Raw genomic sequence first — 20,915 nt, 5'->3', positions numbered from 1 at the left:
AGGAAAGTTCTCTTTTTTATTAATTTGTTAAGTATAACAAAACACTGCAACTCAACAGAAGAACCAGTGTTCACAGCAAACTTAGCAAAGAACCAGTTAGAAATTGATTCTTTAGGCACTTTGTTATTAGCAACAAGTCACAAATATTTTTTCCCCCATTTCTGAAGTTGATTCTATGGAAAATGCCAAAGACAGCACAGTCTGACTGGCATAAAATAATGTTTTTGAACTAATAAGGTGGAAGCTATTATTAAACTTGGCATTTCTAAAGGAAGGAATGAGACAACACTCGTATGGAGTGATAAATCCATATTTGAAATGTTCTGGAGAACTATTCTTGAAGCCTATTTGGACAAATTATAAAAACATTTGCTGAGGAGAGTTCAGGCTGCATTAAAGAATAATGGAGGTCACACCAAAAATTGACCTTTAAGCTTGTTAGTAATGCACAAACACTTTTTTCCCTGTTTCTCAAATAATCAACACATTCATAAGTTAAAGACAATGTGCACTTGCAAGCAAGACCTTGAATCTCAAAGCGTAGATCGTTTTTCGACTTTCAACAGATTTCCACTGATGCAAAACTAGATTGATGCGAGTGATGGTGACAATGAGCGAGGTAATGGTTTCTGAACTGCTAGAACTTTGATTTTCATGCTGTGACTCACCGTTAACATGTGGCTCACAATCAAGTAACTGTTCAACGTATTGTTTACAGTATCTAAGATGGCCTACATCTAACAGGAAGAAACACAACACATACTGTATCTGTACATAAACATTTGTGCACAGGCACACTGATAAAACCTGCTCTATGACACGATGGCGCTTTGATATTTTCTAGTGTCTGGAATCAAGTCTCATAAATTCTTGGTTACTTTAACACATTTATGTTACATGGTCACATTTTTGCCAGTGAAGATAAGCACTAACACTTCCTAATCAGTTTTTCATCTAAAATTGTAATTTCTGCCTTAACTGTCTTATCCCTCGATAAGTACCTCTTTGATTATTCATTTTTTAGTTTTATTGATATTTTTTCCACCCTTTGTGATTCTTTAATATATCTTTTTGCCTTTTTTATATCATTTATCTATCTTTATTTCTTTCCCTAACTCAATTTTCAGATCAGCCAAATCATGCCACCAGCGTCTGCCTCGTTAAAGTCCTCCTAACCACGAGCAGCCTGTCCCGTTGACCTTGTCTGAAGCTCATAGTACTACAGCTGACAATTACTCATAGCAGTGTTTGGGGGCTAAGCCTGAGCTAATACTAAGTGGAGTGGAAAGAAGTGCTGCAGCGTAAACGCTAACACTTGTACTGGCTCTGCTGTGACAAATGCTGCGCTCTGCTCTTATCCATCAGGCTCAGGCTGGCCATTGATCATTGTTTGGACAGCCACTTTGGTGAGCTGGGAAACACATAGCAGGACACACACCAACACACACTAACGCACAGAGGAAGGATAAGCTTTTCAGCTAGAAAAGGAGAGAAAGCTAAAATAAATGTTGAGTAGGCTGGCAGCTTCATGAGTAGAGTACACCAGTGTTTTACTTTTGTGTGGGAGAGAGGGGAGAGAGAGAGAAGAGGAGAGAGTAAAATGGAGCTGCTTCTTTTAGTTTGGAAATAAAAGACCACTGGAGTGTGCAGAGAGAAATGCAATGTGTGTGCCTGCATCCTTTTTTCTGTGTCGAGCAAGGTTAGTAAAGTTAAATGCTTTTGAAAGGCGATATAGCACACAGAGTTCAAGGACATGTACTCATATTACAGACTCCATACTGTGCAGACATAGCCGCTTACACAACCAAGCAAAGGTGTCTCTCTCTACAAAGTATTACAAATGATTGCTTCATCAAATTAGCTGACAGTGGATCGATTCAGCTATTAGTCAGTGCTGCTATTATGTCAGCTGTGAATATTTCAATCTATCCCTAAACAACTTTAACGTGCTTCAACAGCTTCAGAGAAATTAATGGAACAATGGTGCGATATAGCCAAAGGGAGACACTTCAGGTGGACACAGGTAAAAATAAATAAATAAAGCCACACATGATCTGTTTTCTTAACTGCTTATCCAGTCCTATAGGTGTGGTACACTCTGGACAGGTGACCAGTGATTTTCACAAAATACTGACGCAAGATGGAAAAAGGAAACGGTCATTCTATGGCGATGATTTTAGAAAAAAATCTGCTCTGTAAATTAGACAGTAAGTGAAATGTGAACAAACACAGAAATGAAGCCATAATGTTTTGATTATCTTTCATTTCGCTGTAAATGCTGCTGCTGAGTATGAGATGAAACAGATTTGAAGAAAAAAGCCTTTAACAATATTTGCTGAAAAAAAAAAATTTTTTTAAACATTATTTTTTGACTTTTTAACTAACTTGCAACATCACCATTTGATTTCCTACATTATTACATTATACTGACATTTATTTTGTACTGAAAGTTGGAGGTACTTCAATAAAAATATACTTCAATATCGCAGTATAATCTCCTTAAAATGCACTACTTGGCATACATGTCCAAAACACAAAGTTAAAAAAAAACAGATATATACATGTGTTTTACATGTGTAATGTGTATTCTGGACAACAACTCTTCCATCCATCCATTCTCTTCTGCTTGTACATATCGAGGTCACAGTGGAGGGGCTGGAGCCTATCCCAGGGTACACCCTGGAGAGCTCACCAGTCTATCGCAGGGCTACAAACTGATGTAACTGATGTGTTATAGTCTTATTACTATCTTTTCATGAAGCTCCACTTCAGTGTGTGGCCACCATTTTCTGAAAATGGTTATTTCCATTGTTTTTCTTGGACGCTACTAAAGTAAATCAACCTTATTAACAGTTCAACAGTTCTGAAACAAACGGCTTTAAAGCTCATTTCCCTTTCAGGCAACTTTTTTTCCCGATTGTTTGCCCCACAGAAGTAAAAAAGCAGGAGATTGATGCTTCTGTGCAAACTGGGGTTGTCACTATTTTCAAACCCGATACCAAAATCGAGGAAAATAGGTGAGTCTCTCAAGATCCTTTCAATAGTGTGGAGCAAAAAGGGAAAAATTATGAGGCTGATAAAAAATGTAAACAATACTGATGAGATACTGCGATAATGCAAACGTATTCAGCCATACCCCCTTTTATTTCCTGTTTTCCTGCTCCTAGTGACTTGACTCCATATTTTTGTTCCTGGTCAGTTGTTAAGATGCTGCTGTTTCTGTATAGCTTCTGATAGACTTTTCCCAGCTTCAATTTGTGACTGTAAGAAAACTATAGCATGTTTTAAACACAAATAATTGTATTATCCTGTTATACTAACACTGAGGTTATAGACAGGAAGGACTGATACCATTTGCTTTCTAGCTCTAATCTAAACATTGTCACTTATTAATCAGTCACTAGCCACTAACATGGCTAACATTAACGTGTGCAGTCAGGTTCACATTTATAATAACTCTTTAAAACTTTAATGTTGTTGAAACCAGTGTTTTAATGACTTTGTGAAATTCCTCATAAAAACTAGGTTGACATAATTTTAGATACTTCTCCAAGTTTGATCTGCAGCTGTTCACGTGTTCAGCTGGTAGTGAGGGGAGGGGCTGTGTACCTGCCTGTCTGCAGCATGCTGTGTGAAGTTGTATATTAGCTGTAGGACGCAAAGATGGAATTTTATCAATACTGTTGCAAATCACTACCTAATCCATTAATCAATTTTAGTACTGGTTAGTATTTGAGTATACATTTTTTGACAAAATCTACTGCCTGTGGTAGGCTTCAAACTGCACTAATAAAGGAGTACTTGTGCATTTTTACTAATAGTAGAATTTTGTTATTTAGAGGTATTATAACTATTGGTTCTGGTCTCCTTTAACATGCTGGTAAATTAAGTAACTTTTAGGATTAGATGACAAACAAAAATTACCTCATGAGAATAACATTTCTGCTGTGCAAATTTGCACAAACCAACAATACACATACAAGAGATGAGATATTTTTACACACTGTAATGCAACCAGATGACAGAAGGGCTGTCCTCCATCAGTCTGACTGTACTATCAACATTTCTATTCCCACGCAAACAATATTAAGGCTCAACTGATTAACTGATTTTTTAAAATAGCCATTTAGACTCGCTGCTAAGCATTGGCATATCTGGGTCCCGCTACATTTTTGTGAGGATCATTCTGAATTGTAAGTCTTGAAAGTGAGGCCTCTCGTCACTTTTTGAAGGTTTTAATGGTTTGGAGGGATAAATATTATTTAAAAAAAACACAGTAGGAGTAAGATTAGATTTGGGATCTGGTGATCTTGGTTAAAGGGAATGAGTCAAACCAATATGAGCTCTCTTAGCGTAGAAGCCTGCATGTGCGTTCAAAATTCAGTCCAAGATTGTGCTGACCGTATAAAGAATAAAAGCTCTTTTTTTACCCTCATGGAGAGTTTAATTGGCAGGTCATAACTGCTTCATCCTCTGACCTGACCTCATGCCCAAATCTGCACACCAGCACCTGAACCACAAGCGCTCCACAACCTCCAAATCACACAGCTCCTAGAAAAACGACTTTAGAATATAAATGGGTTTCTCTTTCCATCATCAGCATCAGGGAGGAAGGTGTGAATAGAATGGAAATGAGAGGATGTGAAAAAGAGGAGGGGGGAGAGAGGGACGAGAGATGGTTGCAACCTTGGAAAGAGACAGACAAAGGGAGGGGCGAGGAAAAGGACAAAAGTTAAGGGATGCTTAAGGGGAGAGGTGTGGAAGGGAGGAGAAGAGAGTGTGGGAACGGGAGGTTAATACGAAAAGAGAAACGGATACAGAAATTAAAAAAGGAAGTGAAGCGAAGCAGGAATTATTGATGAGGTCAACAGCGTCAAGGGAGAATGGAAGGACAAAAGGCGCAGCACAACATTTGACAAAAGACACCGTAATTATTGATTTGTCACATCAGATGGCACACTTATGTATGGGATCTGTTTTTTAGGGTTTATTTATGCACTTAGTTTGTGACTTTCACCAAATACTGGTTTCTGTGGCCACGGCTGTGTAAAGTCGTGTGTGTTTGTGTGTGTGTGTGTGCCATGAAAAGCAGTCATGCCGATGGTGCTTATAGGATCACATTGTGCTTCTTGGGGTGATGCGGTGCATTCTGCGTGGTTGTTTGACTACAAAGGTCGTTACTCCGTGGGTTGCAACAGCACAAAAAATAGTAATTACACCAACCTCAGCCCTGGGGGAGGAGAAGAGGTCCATCTTTTGTGACTTCACTTGTTTCCTAGAAGACACAGATGGATAGAGACAAGCCATATAAGGGAACACTGTCTGCATACAAGTAATTCCTCCAAGTGACCTCAAAGTTTAACGCTCTGATGAATCCGCAAGAGATATTTCAGCAGTCATATTTCAGAGATATTTCCTGTAACATCGAGAAACTGGGAAGCTGTTTCCCTTTTCGAAAGCTCAGTCTGCTCTCTCTGGTCAGCTCCACAAGGCCTGAATGATAAAGCACAGTAAGCTTTAGAGTAAGCTTAAATGTAATTGACAAGACAGAGAAAAGCCTGCTGCAGTTATGATAACTGTTTTTCTATCTAACGTGATTAATTTGAACCCATAACCATTTTAAAGAAAATGAGAAATAATTAAATTTGACTCTTCGTCTTACTGGAGCGACTACATGTTTAAAACACTCACTCTGGGAAACAATGTGTCAATAAATGCTGGAAAACACTTGTGTCATTTTCAGGGCCATAAACCCTTTCACATTATTTAAGCACACAGATGTTTTGATTCCACATAAAAGGTTAATATGTGGTCAACAAACACTATTATTAATAATAATAATAATGTATTAATATTAGACATTATTAAACAAATATACATTTTAACTCACGCAGCCCTTAAACTTTTCATTCAGCACTTTCAATATTTCAATTTGTCCAACACTTGTTGGACAAATTGGTTTCCTTGATTACATTTGCCATGCTATCATGCTAAACTAAGAATGCTAAGGATATTAAAATTGTCACTATGAGCGTGGTGGGTATGGTCACATTTAGGTCAAAGCACTGTTATGCTGCACTGCAGTTACAATGCACAAGCACAAAGAAAGTCTTTTGTATTAAACATGTCTGAAAATAAAATACCTGAAACACCTAGCATTTTTTTATTTTGGATATAGTGGCAGAGATTCATTGAAATATTCAAACAAACAGAAATGCCTTATAAAAATTCTAATGAGTCTAATAGTCAATATTTGGTTTGACCGCTTTTATTCGTCAACAGATCCTGAACTCTGTCTCTTTCTTGTCATTTCAGGAATAGTTCTCCAGGCTTCTGTACGGGTATGCTTTTATTGCACTGATAGTATGTTTGGGATCATTACAATGTATAAAAATGAGGGAGTTGTCAGTAATATGCTTTCCAGGTCGTACTGCATGCTGGATCAAATTCTGATGGTATTTTTCTGCGTTCAGTATTGCATCAATTTTGACAAGATTTCCATCACCACCGAGTGACATGCAGCCCAAACCATGACTGAGCCTCCACCGTGTTTCACAGATGGCTGTAAATAACTACTGTGCCTCTCTCCTGACCTCTTATGTACACATTAATGATGATTTAAACCAATAAAGTGACATTGGATCCATCACTCCATAAAGCCTGTTATTTTCAGTGCAGTTTTTGAGGCCTGCCACTTCTTCTTTCTACTTCCTCAATATTGTTAAGGACACACTGCACACTAAAGCTCATAATTCTTTGAGAGTGCAAAAGTACAATTTCTATGTCGGACAAACTGTATTACCCGTGACATTTCTTATAGATTAAACTAAAGAAATGGGAACGAATTTTGGGCTCCTAATAGCAAAGCGCTGAAGTTTTCTGTTATTTGTAGACACAACACTGATTCATCCTTTGAGTTAGGCTTCTTTTTTACACTTGAATGACTCATAGGCTACTGTTTTGTCAAGTGGCTAAAGAACCAAAAGCAAAAATCAAACATTATTTTAAAAATGGTCATGTACAAGGACTTGACTGGAAGTAAAAAGCAAGAAGTCCAAAAAAAAACCCAACAACTTTGAAACCCTACTGGTTAAAAACCCTTTACAAAATTACAAGAAAATGTCAATCTTTGGAAGCAAAATCAAAATAAACGAGAAAGCTTGCTTGAGACTGTTGCACAGTACCAGCCTTTCAGAAAGGTACTGTATTTACTGCAGAATACTGAAGCAAGATAGGTACTGGCAGTGAAAGACCATGTAAAAATCAAATATGTAGCAATTCTTCAGGAAGGAAGTAACAGTTTCTTCAAATGTTCCAACAGACAAATCAACCAAAAGGCCATACAAACCGAGACAGGCAATCTAAGAGCAGAAGAAGCAATGAAAGTCTGCTTTTGCATAAGGTTCCTGTTGAGAGACTCTGCTTTTACCACATCTTCTGTTGATGTAATCCAGCCACAGGGAAAGGGACCAATCAAAAGTCTAAAAGGCCATTATAAATGAGGAAGTAGAACATGAAAAGGATAAAAAGCCTTTATAGATAGAGATATCCTCCTAGGTCTGGCGTCCACATATGTGGACATCATATTTTGGGTTGTCTAGACCAAAATACTAAATTTTGCTCTACAAGGGCCTGATATGCACTCACGAGGACATTATACTGCCACTGTTCTATCACAATTTAACGCAACTGTCCTCTTATGTGGATCTCTTTTATCTCCGAAACAAAAATCAAGTAAAACAAAAAAATCGGGTCATTCTTTGTTTTTAAATTCATCAGGTCCCAATCAGTCTAAATAGCAAAGAAAAACTGAAAATGCATGCCATGAAAGAGTTCAGGTCTCAGGAGGTTAATGCCAAATGAAGGTGCCCTTGCCTCAGCTGAGACGTCATCAGGTCAGGACACCCTTCTTTGATTTGACATCAAATATTTACGGGTTTTTTTTTTGAGCGACAGCACCTGTCCTCTGATTAACAATATCAATACACTGCTGTTTCTTACACTCAAACTCATCCATAACAAACTGACCCCTACTTTTTAAGGACTCCTTGAGTCTTTGAATAATAAAAAACAATACTGTATTTTACAAATCTTCAGTAAATCAATACAGATTTATTGAGCAGATCAAGTTTTTACTACGTCTACATGATCAGTCTTATCAGCCTGTCTCTCAGCCACTGATGCTGTCATTTCTCACATGTGTACAGTAGTTTTAAGAATCATATACTATAAATATATCTACACTATAAAAGCAAACACGTTGTGTGCGATAAAAGACTTACGTTGCGTTGGGGGAAATAGTTCAGGCAGGGAGCTGAAGTTCTTCTTGCAATAAATGACTGAAGTTAGAAGGACACGAGTGAATCACTCATCAGCTGTTTGGCTACCAGCTGACTCCTAGGTATCCAATTATATTCATGCAAAGTTGCATGGTGGCCATCACAAGTGAACTCTCTAAGCTTATTGCTCAACTGATTTACTTCATACCTGCAGTTTTTTGCAGAAGCGCTTGCTATCATCCTGACCTTAGCCATGTTATTTATGACAATATAATTTGCAGTTATGAGAAGAAATCCATTTTAAAAGCAGACTGCTTGCAGCTGGGAGCCAAGCCTTTTAATTCCACATCTAAATGGACAGCCATTATCATAAAGTATTAAGTTAATTCATCCTCTGGAAGGCTTTTTGCTTCATATTTCCTGATAAGAACATAGTAAAGCCATAAATACAAAGGATTTTGAATGCTCTCTTAGTCATGACCTGAAAAAAAAGGTCCATTATGCATTAAGATGATGCAGACCTTCCCTATATGACCAACCCAAGACTAAGCCTCATGTGGAAGCTTGAAGAGTTTCCATGTGATTTATGATAACCAAGACAACTGGGTGTTGAATGCAGCAGCATTTCAGTTTTTCTCCATATGCTCAGTGAGATCTAAGCTGTTATTCAACCCTCAGTGAATTCATTTTGAATTTGTGTGTGGGCTAAACGCCTATTAATGTATTGTTATGGAGGAAGTAAAAGCTTATATAAGCAAAACACATGTTGTGGGTATATGTGGTCAACTGACCCTGAATTCATAGATGCACAAAATGTTTATACCTTTAAATTAAAAGTGGAGCGCTTAAGCCAAGTTTCAGGTGAAGAGCAGCATCACATGTTTTTAGCACTGATTCACTGCCGGCATTGGTATCTCCTTGTGTACATCACCAAAAGCCAAACTGCAAGACTTAAATTGAAGTACAAAGTTTCATCTCTCTCTGCTTTCATTTCTGTGCAATTAAATTTGCAGTCTAAATGACCTTCAGTATTGACTGAGTACTCAAAGTTAACAGCAGCTATCGAATTAAAAAAGTTTTGTGATGAACATTCTTGAAAATGTTTTCCCTTTCATCCTCCACGAGGAGTTACATAAGTCAAGTCTAAGGACCATGAGACATTCAAAGATTGCAGGAGTTACTCATAAAGTAGAACACAAGTTTATGAGATTAGCTGTATCATAAAATGAACCTAGGTTTGCCTGAACCTGTGCATCTCATCTGGGGGGAATTGACACTGAAGTGCTAATAGCTTCAAGCAAGAAAAACCAGTTTAAATATTTATAGAAATCTGCACTCCTGGGTTTACGCTTTTGGGGGAAATGTATTCTCTTCTCTCTCCATCTTCAGAGAGGTAAATGATGTTGCTGGAGCTTCATCTTGCCTGCTCATATAATTCATACAAGACCTGCATCCAGTCTGCTGTAATTATTTTAATTTCAAAGCACAGTTATTTGAGAAGAGGAAACATGTTCCTTAAGAGAGCAAATTGCACTAGATTGATCTTAATTATATTCATCTAAAAAGATTTTTTTCAAAGCTAAATGAGGCATTTTTCTTTTCGAAGAGTCAAAATGCTTCCGAAATTTCACAGATTAAAGCCACATTTTAACCTTCCAGTTTTTTCAGAGGTATTTATGCCTTGAAAGCAAGCCATTCAAAGCCAGCAATTACCCTCCTTTGTCATTATTTGCAGATGCATCAACTTTAAACGTGATACACTCTGGCTACACCTTTTGCACAGTTAAATACTTTGTACTTAGAGAAATGTTCAAAAGTCTCAGGCTGCCCCACATTTCTTTATATTTTGACAGGAGAACGCTTGAGTGAGACTGCAAGGCCTTAACGTTCTTCGAAATTATTATTTTTTTGGTCAATCAAGTCCATGTACCGGACCATTTATCTGAAAGTCAAATCAAGCAATGACCCATCTTGATCACCCAGTTGATCAGTTGCTGTTCCCCAAAGCCTCATCAGAAATGGTCTCAGTGGACGAGAGGCCGTCAAGAATTCATTTCTAAGAAAGGGAAATGGGAAGGAAAGTCCAAAGTATTCCAAATTACACAAGAAGTGGATTGAAAATCGATGGAGTCATGAATCCAGATTTGAAAATTGTTGTTCAAATTGCTGTCAATATGAATGTAAAAGGTCCAGACAGGGGTATAACAGTGAGTGTCAAACAGCCATCTCTAAAACAGGATGAAGGCTCTCTCATGGTTTGGGGCTGCATTTCACGAAGTAGTGTTGGGGATCCCATCAAAACTAATAGATTTATGAATGCAGAAAAGCTTGATCCACCATGCAATACCATCGGGAAAGCATTTGATTGGCAGCAGCTTCATTTCTTAGCGTTATCCCAAACACAATGCCTGTGCAGTAAAAGCATACCTGGAAAACTCACACTGGAACACCATCAGTCATATGCTGGCCTCCCCAGAGCCAGGACCTCAACATTACTGAAGCAGTGTGGGAACAGAAACACGAAAAAAAAAAAAAGCACACAGAAACACAAAAGAAAGAAAAAGAAAAAGGCAGCCAAAATCCAAAGGAGAGCTTTGAATGTTCTTTAAGAAGCCCGGAGAACTATTCCTGAAGATTGCTTAAAGAAATGACAAGAAAAGCTACCTAAGAGAGCTCAGGCTGTGTTGAAGAATAAAGTTGGTCGAACAAAGTACTGACTTTGTGTGTTTAAGTCGCTGAACTTCTTTCCCATTTACCTAGCAAAATACTAGTAAAAACGTTTGTAACTGGTGTCTCCTTTGATATAAAACTAATTTCTTTATAGTGACGTCTGACTTGGTGTTAAAGGAGTCAATCTGTGTTTTGGCTTGTTACCATGGGGAATTGTGGGACTTACACTTTGCGGGTATTCGGGCGGAGACGCCTCAGGGCTCGCGGCTGATGCTCAGAATCCTGTTCCGTCTGGTAGAAAAACATCCTGAGAGCCTCGTCTAGCAACACCCATGTTGGCAAACCCAGCAACCTCTTGATATAAGAGAGAGAAAGAGAGACATGGAATGAGGGAAGAGTGAAGTAAAAAAAAAATGGATGAACTATAAGGACATGCAAGAAAGATGGAGATGAGGACTGGTGTAAAAGGAGGGAAATCAGGGTGGATGAATTGAGACGTCAACAGAGACAAAAGGGGTGTAAAGAGAGTGGGAGTTTGATGGAAGAGGAGAAGGAGATGCAGGGTGCTGTGAGAGAAGGAGTGGAGATGAAGCGAGAAGTGTAAGGCGAGTGAAGGCGAGAGAGTGTGGCAAAGAGGGAGCGACGTAGGTTGCGGGGAAAAAGAGAGTAGAGCAGAAAAGAGAAGTGAGTGAGTAGGAGAAAGAGAACCTGATCGTGTTTTTAGCGATGGTGCAACACTGAAACATGTCAAAAGTCCCACAACTACAGTCAGTCAGACGTGATGTGGGCACAGGGCAGAGCAAAGAGAAGAGAGCAGCAACGCCTACATGTTGAGCTCGATCTGCAAACTACAGCTGAAATATCCGAGTCAGTGCTTATCCACCTACAGCATCGTTCAGCCCACTGCGTTGTAGGCTACCGCACTGCACGCTGCAGAAGATGGCAAACATGCCAACAATTCTTTCCTCTGTTGGAAATTTTTAAAAAGACACCGCATCGTGCATAAAAATGAAATGTGATTACCTTCATGTACGTGTTGAGTTCAGGGATTCTGCTCTCTGCAATCTCCTTTTTGTTTCCGAGGAAGATTTTTCCTAAAGAAAACGCATTAAAAAAGTGATTGCACACGTGAGATTACACTCTAGAACAGGAGCCATAAAAATGCATTCACATAGAGGACATGCATACGTATGTTTACAATACAGCTGTTTTTGTAAACAAAGCAAGCATGTAAACATGCTCCGATACTGTTGATGCTCTAGTACACTTAAACACCAAGAGCCTGTAAATGTCAATTATTAATTTTAGCTTGATGATTGTGTTCAGTTTTTAACATCAAAAACCAGGGAAATGCGTGCAGGTACTATATAAAACCCAGGTAAGTATAATCTAGGTAATTTATATTTACTAGCATAAAAAAGGATTAGGATTCAAAATAAGTCATTTTTATAAACATATACGGTTTATAAATGCTGATTGTGTGACAATGTTTGTGCAAAGTTTCATTCAGATAGGCCAACCGACTGACAAGGTGATAAGGTACACATATGAAGATTATGTGGTAACATTATCTCCTTACTTGCTCGAACTCACAAAGACTGAAAGTGTTTAGATGCACGTGTGTCGCAAGTATAAGTTTTAAGTTCAGGGTTTTTTTATGTTACACAACTTGGTTTAGCATGTTAGCATGCTAGCAATGGTACATTTTTGCAATCACAAAAACACCTTCAAGTTAAGTTAAGCTAATGTATTTGGGAGAAAATGTCCTTAAGTTTCATGGCAATTCATGCAGCCAGAGGAGGTTTGGAAATCTGTAGTTATTGTGTCAGCAGAGCGTCGGTGACTTTTACACACCATAGGCCAGATTTACAAAACAGAGCAAAGTAGTACCAAATAGCGCTCAGCAATGTGGTTAGTTCTTCTCACTCTTCTCACTGTTGAGGTCTGGGAAGCGCTTCCGCTCCCTTAAGGCCAAAACAGAGAGAATGAAGAGGAGCTTCTTCCCCCAGGCTATTCGGGGCCTGAACCAGGTGTAGGACTGGACTCTCCCAAACACGTCACTATAAGACTGGACTCTCACACACGTCACCACACGCACCACCACACATTTCCTATAATCCTATAATTCCTATAATTTATAATCCTTATCTTTATAATCTCTTCTGCTATTTGCACATTCTTTACTGTAAATTCCTAAGTTAATTTGTAAATTTTTGTAGTAAATTGTAAATATTGTAAAACTTTTCTTCTGTCATTTAATGGTCGGGCATTGTACAGCTACAAGCATTTCACCCCCATGTCATACTGTGTATGGTTGTGTGTGTGTGACAAATAAAATTTGAATTTGAATTTGATTTGAATTTCTACAAAAGATGCACTGTTTCTTAAACACAAGAACAGTCAGTTCATTTCATTATCAGGCATGCTTTTATTGGCTTTAAATACCATTGCAATTAGCAGCAAACTGCACGTTGCGGATGTTAGTGAATCCTTTTGTGTATATGATTTAAATATTCTCCTAATTACATTCCGCATTTTAAGAAAGGAACTCCCAGAAATACAAATGTAACAGGGTCAGTTGCACTCTGTTCCCACCTATTACATATAATCTTGTCACTCTGTAAAAAGCACTTTTTTGATGCTAAACAGTTTTAAAGTAGCGTGTTAGCAAATTGCTAGTAAAACTCGCTCTGTAACTTTAGGTGACCTGCCGCTTCATTGCCGAGTTGCCGTGATTCCCAAACTCATTCATTTAGCAATAACACTACGTACAGCTGGGCAAATGTTCATGCAGGCAGACTGCATCACTAGGCGCTTGATTTTATACTTCTTTTATCTGTGGGACTGAAAATACCTTAATTCAACGATTAAGGGTGTAGCCCAACTCATATGTCAATGTGTTAGACAGCTAACACATTTATCCTGTCCTAAACAAGGCAAATACTCCTTACTTTAAAAGATTGTGAAAATAGCATATTACTCTTCCTAATATCACATTACGTCCAGTCAAAAAAATTACGAGGCACAGCACAGACTCCTAACAGTCTAAATCGGGCCCCACCAATTCATCCAAGGCCATCTAACCCTGCTGTTAAATCAAATTTAGCACAGTCTTAATGACCCTCAGCCCTCTCTCTTCACTCAATTTCCCTTGTCTCATTCACTGTGGAGCACGATAACTCACTCAATCACTTGCAGGCACAAGTTCATTCATTTACTCACTCACTGCAGTCACCCATCCACTCACCTAAATGCTCCTTTGACCTTGAATTTATAGCTGTCACGTATGACTCAGAAATCAACATTTAAGATAGAAAAGCATAACATAGCACCAAGCTCACAAGAAAGAAACAAAGAAACGCACACATGATACTGAAAGATTATTTACGTCTCCTTAATGAGAATAGCTTTATTTGAAAAGACAGACCTCGATCCTTTTCTGCTGTCTTTTTTTTTTTTCTGCCCTCAAAATCATCACCCATCCTCGCCTGTCTCCCTTCACTCTCTCCCCTGTCTTTCTTATTCCCTTCCCATCCTGATGAGATCTGGCACTGCAATTAAACCCATCAGATCTAATATTATCCAACAGACTCCTCAGTGGCAGACGTTAAATCAGAGTTTGTAGAAAAGTAGAACTTTCCCGATATAGCAGCTGGCATTGCGAGATATGGCGGTACATGTTACAACAAATTGTAAAATCGTAAAATCTTTACTATAGAGTCTTTTTTAGTAAAAGCGTTCTTGCTTTTTAATAAGAAATCAAACATATGACTTAAGCAGCTGTAATTTGGTAGGTTGATCATAGTGATTTATAATGATTCATAATGACCTTGACATTAGCTGAGGGAACAGAAAAGCATTCTGAACGATGCCCGAAAAGAAAGAACAAGAAAGAAACCCTTTAAGCAGGACACACAGGAGAATTAAGAAATCAGAGAGTAAGAGCCTGGTTTTAATGGATTGCAAAGGATTTGGCTCTAGTTATAAGACAGCACCTCTAAAATACACAAGATCAGTAAAAGTTTCCACTGGTTCCTAATGTGTAGCTAATGAAGGCTTTTTTCCCCCTAATATTTAAAAGCCAGTAAAGTTAAACTTTAAAAATATTTTTAAATAATAATTTAAATAATAATAATTTTACAAACCAGCTAAAATACTGCAGTAGACACAGCTTATACCCCTTTTAAAGATGGCTTGTGTTGGAGGAAAAAATATATTTTTTTCCTCACATCTTGAGGGGTCAAGCTCAGTAAACTTTTACGTGATTTATTTAGATTTGACCGTAGGCTCTACATAGACAGTTTTTTTATGTTCCAGTAAATACTGTAAGTGTAGTTATGGCTCCTTCAGCCCTCTTTTTTTGTCCTGTTAAATAATTGTCTGGGGCATTTGAGTGGTGAATCTGGCCTATAAAGGATATGATGCAGTTTCAGTGATACTTCAGTAGTTTATGGGGACATTTTAGAAACATTAATGGCATGCCCATCAACATGAAATATGCTTTCAGTTTTGTAGTAATCAGCAAAGCTAGCAAAATAACACAAAAATAGCTAAAATGATAATGATGGAAAACACTGCACCCGCTGAACATGAGCATTTTAGCATTGCAACTGAGTATGTTCGCATGCTAGCATGGCAACATTAGCGCTTTGTACATAGCTAAACACAGAATCAAAGAAGAGCTGAAGTGACAGTAGGGGTGTCCAAATTCATGGGCTGCATCCTCCTGAGGACCCGTCCTTCGCGGTCCACGTGGGCCGGGTCCTCAGAAGGTCGGGTAGGCTGGAAGTAAACAGCTGTGAAATTGGACAGTCTAGCCTTCAGATTTGCGTCACCACTGTCTTGGTGGAGTTTAATAAACTCAGCCGTCTGCTCCTTGCTATCTAAAATATAACAGGACACAGACGTAAATTCTCGACCATCTCACACTTCTGTTTAATCAGTTTTCTGTTTGATGTTTATTCAGCTCAATGAAAACCAAGGAGGAACCCACCCGAGGGAAGTTTTATTTTATCAAATAACTTTAATCTCTGCCAGACTGATTTATTCACAAAAAAAACAAAACACTGAAAAACAGCCAAATAATAACATTTTTAGGTTATCTAAGTAAATGGCCTGTATTTATATAGCGCTTTACTAGTCCCTGAGGACCCCAAAGCGCTTTACATATCCAGTCATCCACACATTCACACACTGGTGATGGCAAGCCACATTGTAGCCACAGCCACCCTGGGGCGCACTGACAGAGGCGAGGCTGCCGGACACTGGCGCCACCAGGCCCTCTGACCACCACCAGTAGGCAACGGGTGAAGTGTCTTGTCCAAGGACACAACGACCGAGACTGTCCAAGCCGGGGCTCGAACCGGCAACCTTCCGATTACAAGGCGAACTCCTAACTCTTGAGCCACGATCGCCCCAAGTGACTTATATATCACGTTTAACCTGAGTAGCAAACGACCGCAGTGATCTGACAATGATTTGCCGGGAGTTTCCCGGCTAGCTATCGAGCTGGTGGGTAACAGACGTCTCCGAAAACGTCGGAGCACTTTTGCAAATATGTGATATCTTGATAAACTGAGCAGATATTTGAAGTTTACACATGTTTTTATGTTAAAAGTGTATTTTGGGACCCAGAAAGAGTAATAAGAGTAATATTAAAACTTAGTAGCGGCCGCCATTGTTGAAAACCGGAATTGGCTGGGCTGCGCTAAGAATTCTGGGATATGGTGGGCCACGAAGGATACACCTGACCCATCCTTCAAATTTGCGGAAAAGGAGGATGCATTTGTCGGCTGAATTCAGAGGAGTCTACGAATTTGGACAGCCTTCGTCACGTCGCTGTGACGTAATCAGCCTACAAATGCGGCCTCAGGAGGATGCAGCCCATGAATTTGGACACCCCCACTATGTCTCAACCTGAGGCAAATGGTCACCAAAGTGTATTTGATCAACTTTTTCCCCTGACTTTAATTTACTGTAGTGTCCCACTTCAATACCAACAACATCCCACCACCATGTACGGTATTAAGTTTGGGTTGTTGTTTTTTTAAGTGCCAATAACCAGCTGTCCAGTACCCATCTCAACTTGTGTTTCCCTACATGCAGACTTTTTAGTTTTTGTGCAAGTCCTCAATGGCTCACTTTTATAAGCTAGTTTAAATGCATTTTTACTTTAGTTTTGTATTTTAAATTGAATCAAATGAAAACTGCAACTATAATGTGACTAGTAGTTCTAATGATGAGACAGAGCCATTTTGCCAAGTAAATATAATGTTTAATAATGACAATGACAAGTTAATAACCAAGCTAAAGCCTGTGAATCCACAGAAATAAATCTGTAATCTATTTGTAATCTACACACAAAACAATCACCTCTGTCTGTCCTCATCCTTCTTAAATCAATGCTCCGAGCCACCCATTCAAAGCCCTCAGGCTTTTATTGGTGCACATGTTGGTTTCCAGCCACTGATAATCAATACAGACACTGACGCCGCCTCCCAGACAGACAGACTTATGGGGAAACAATGAGCTGAATAAAGCCAAAGCCACAGAGCAGATGAGGACAGACACAGCCACACAGCAGCACAAACAGTGACTGAGGCCTGAATATACTTTGGCTTTCACATTACAATATTTTATCTCAAGTCTCTGTGCTTTTGATTATTTTATCCTACATCCATCATCAAGGTGAATAGCAGTGCAGAGTGTGATTGCTTTGGCATGTTTGGCTGTCTCTTAGCAGGACTACAGAAAAACTACCGAGCCAGCTTTTCAATGAAATTTGTTAGGTGGGATTGGAAAGAAGAACCTATTAATTCTAATTTTGGTCTCTTAAAGATCTCGGAGACAATTTGAAATTACATCTGCTGGGCTGCAGTGCCCATGTCAGCTAGTCTTTTGATTGTTCGGTATGCTTTCATCTGATCAAATTCTCCGTGAAGCGCAACATTTATAACCTTTCTGGACTAATCCATTAATATTGGCAATTTTGGAAGACTACTTGTTCAAAATGGGTGTTTTAACATTAGCAAAGAATCACCAGATCTCCTGTAACGGGCCTTGATGCATGCTCAATCATCTAAGTAAGTAAATCCCAAAAGTGGGAGAAACGTTTCGTCGCTCATCCAAGTGACTTCTTCAGTCACGAAGGATGAGTGACGAAACGTGACGAAACGTCTCTCAATGAACATTGGGCTGTGAGATCAAGGAACTGATCTCACAGCCCAATGTTCATTCAGTGGGCTAGTTCCAGTCATTGGTTGGGGAAACCTGCAGTCAGCTGATACGGAGGAAGTCACTTGGATGAGTGATGAAACACTCCTCCCACTGAAAACCCTACATCCAGATAAACAGATCAACCTTTTGGGACTACTGTAACGAGGTTAGCTAGGTCTAACTAAATGTTTTTGTTGACTAAATGTTAACTTGGAGCTGGCAGCAGTGTAACTGACACTATGCTAAAGAATCTGTGTTGCTGCATTTTGGACCAAAGAGTCAAATGTAAACTTGGCAGCTAACAGATATCATCCAAAAATGGCAGGCTTACTTGGTGTTAGAATGATCAAACAGTGCTTGTGATAAAGGCTTGAGGCCCTGGATTCCAGCCACAGCTACAGCCTGCTCCAGCGCCTGCCAGCAGCAGCAGCTACATGAGTTGGAGGCAATGGGTGTGCTCTCATGTAAAGAAAAAATTACACCACAGTGGGAACTCTGAAGCCTGTTAGCTTACTGCTCAATAATTCTTGTGTTCGGACCACTAGATGATGTATTTACGGAATTATATGAATATGGGCAGGTGAACGCTAGAGTAGGAATTTAATTAACCAATCTTTTACATTATTTTTTAACAAATGACTATCAGACTGTTGGGTTTTAGTAGAGATCTGAGTGCCCTGCTAGTATAACCCTGTCTTTTCATCAATGCTGTCAAAATTGATCAAATTAAAACCTTCATTAACTACTGTATATTAAAAACTAGGTGGGTTAGAAACGGGATTCACATACCTCCGTCTTCTCTGCCTGTCAGTGAGCTCTAAAAAGCACCTCAGTAGTTGACTCATTATCACACTTACCAACTTTTCCTAATTTAAATTTTTTGTTTCATTGTGGCCAGTACAGGCATTTCATCCAGAGCTTAATCTTCTTCAACAGCAGCTCATTTGCAGTGGAAAGTGACTTTTCTTCCAGATTGTTAACTCATTCACTGCCATTGACGTCTATAGACGTCAATTGAAAAACTTACGTTGACTGCCATTGACGTCTATAGACGTCAATTACGTTTCCAATGGGAGGGGCTAGAATACAACCTCGGGCAGCTTGTCAGTGAACATCAGACTGCTTGAAATGTATTTTTCACAAAAAGCTCGTTTTCTCCCTTTTTGTGGTCAAAACAGGCATTTTTGGTGGAACCCACCTCTCTTCTACAGCTGATTACTAAAGAATGGAAAATGGTAGAAACAAGCTTTTTTTTTGGATGGAAGAAGAGAGTCTGTTCTTCATTTTGGTAGGTTCAGCGTTTATATGATCATAACACACAGTTTTCTGTGGCTCTTCAAAAATGAGTAAAAATGCTCAAAAACCCTGGCAGTGAATGAGTTAACTGTCTAGATGCACTCTGTTGGTTGAACTTCTTTCTTATTTCTACTTATATGATTCAGCCTCCCTTCAAAAGTAAAGTTCTGTTCACAGACACTTAAGTACCCAGCAAGAAGCGACTCAATATAAAACTCTAGGCATAAGGTATGGATGTTTCAAAATACTTTTACAGTTGTAGTCTTTATAAGGTCTCTTTTAAGATAGTAGTTTTCATTTTGACAGCATTTAAGAAGTGAAGTAACAGTGATAATACTCCAGTTAAGTGAAGCCATGATAGGAGTTTTCAAGAACTTCAGTGATAACATAAGAAATGCACCATCTTAGCCATCATAGCAAAGAGCCCATTAACCTTGAGTACAAACTAGCATGTATAGTTTAAGCACAAGCTAGCAGAATGTTTGGCTGTACTTTTAATTTCAGTAATGGTAGGGATGCAATGCTTGTTTAAAATGGCTGTTTTAAAGTCACCAAATCATGATGAAATCAGTCAAGTCAGTATATTCCATCAGTAAGAAAAACCTCAGTATCAACCTGCAGCTAACTAGCATGCTAAAGTGAGTCGATGTCCTGCTCTGCTGAGTTTAGATTTGTTCCCGACACAGATAATCCAGGGACAAAAGTGGTCACGATGGAGCAATTGTATCCCCCAGCTGGTGCTTCAGCATACAAGTCACTGATTACTACAAAAAGGGTGCTTGGGTTTCTCTGCTCCGTCGGCTGCTACATACCTGAAGCCCCTGGAAATGGATGAATGAATAAATCACCCTCTTCTTACTGCCTCTCAAAATCTTCCCCTTCAATTTTGCTCTTCTTTCCCTTCTCTATTCAAGTTAGTCTCTGTATTTTGCCCGTGGCATTCATCTGCCCTTCTTTCCATATGCTCTTTCCTGACTAATCTGAATGTCAATCGTTGTGGATTAAAGGAATTACTGTCCTCTGATGTATGGTTTGGTTTAAACTGACCTTGTAGGGGCACCATGATACCTGCTGGCTTGTAATGCTGGATTTTTGACATTTAGCCACATAACATGACAGTAAATGCTTCAAGTGTGTCTAAAGATTCGAGCGCGAATAAAAGAAAAAGCACAATAAAGTTCACTGGGTTTGGTAGAATATAAACTTCATTCTAAACCCATTTTACTTCAGCTGAGCAAAAGTAGATCTCAATCTTCTTTCTGCGGATGTCTCGGTGGAGAAAGAGGATTGTAAATGCAGCATTTGGAGCACTCATGCTTCACATTATTATGCAGCAATGGGTGCCTAAAGTGTGCTATAACTAAGCTCTTGTGGCTTAAATAGAATCGGATTTGAATAGAAGTGAGCTCCCACCAAACTTAATCAAATCTTTAAGGGACGCAACAGTTTTAATTC

The 20,915-nt window shown here is 39.0% G+C and overlaps 1 protein-coding gene across 1 annotated transcript in view; it reads right to left on the bottom strand.

Annotated features, from left to right (window-relative positions):
• The window catches only part of ncf4 (neutrophil cytosolic factor 4), a 39,630-nt gene that overhangs the window by 17,173 nt on the left and 1,542 nt on the right, over nt 1-20,915 (bottom strand). Inside the window, exons 4-6 of the mRNA XM_080881119.1 lie at nt 11,973-12,043; nt 11,176-11,303; nt 5,224-5,275 (exon numbers count right to left, since the gene is read on the bottom strand). Of these exons, the coding sequence (XP_080737245.1) occupies nt 5,224-5,275; nt 11,176-11,303; nt 11,973-12,043 (251 nt within the window). The remainder of the gene's footprint in view (nt 1-5,223; nt 5,276-11,175; nt 11,304-11,972; nt 12,044-20,915) is intronic.

This window comes from Rhamphochromis sp. 'chilingali', assembly GCF_963969265.1.
Source record: "Rhamphochromis sp. 'chilingali' genome assembly, chromosome: 4".
NCBI lineage: Eukaryota > Metazoa > Chordata > Actinopteri > Cichliformes > Cichlidae > Rhamphochromis > Rhamphochromis sp. 'chilingali'.
The sequence above is the reverse complement of the archived record's forward strand: the minus strand, read 5'-3'. Positions and strand labels throughout refer to the sequence as shown.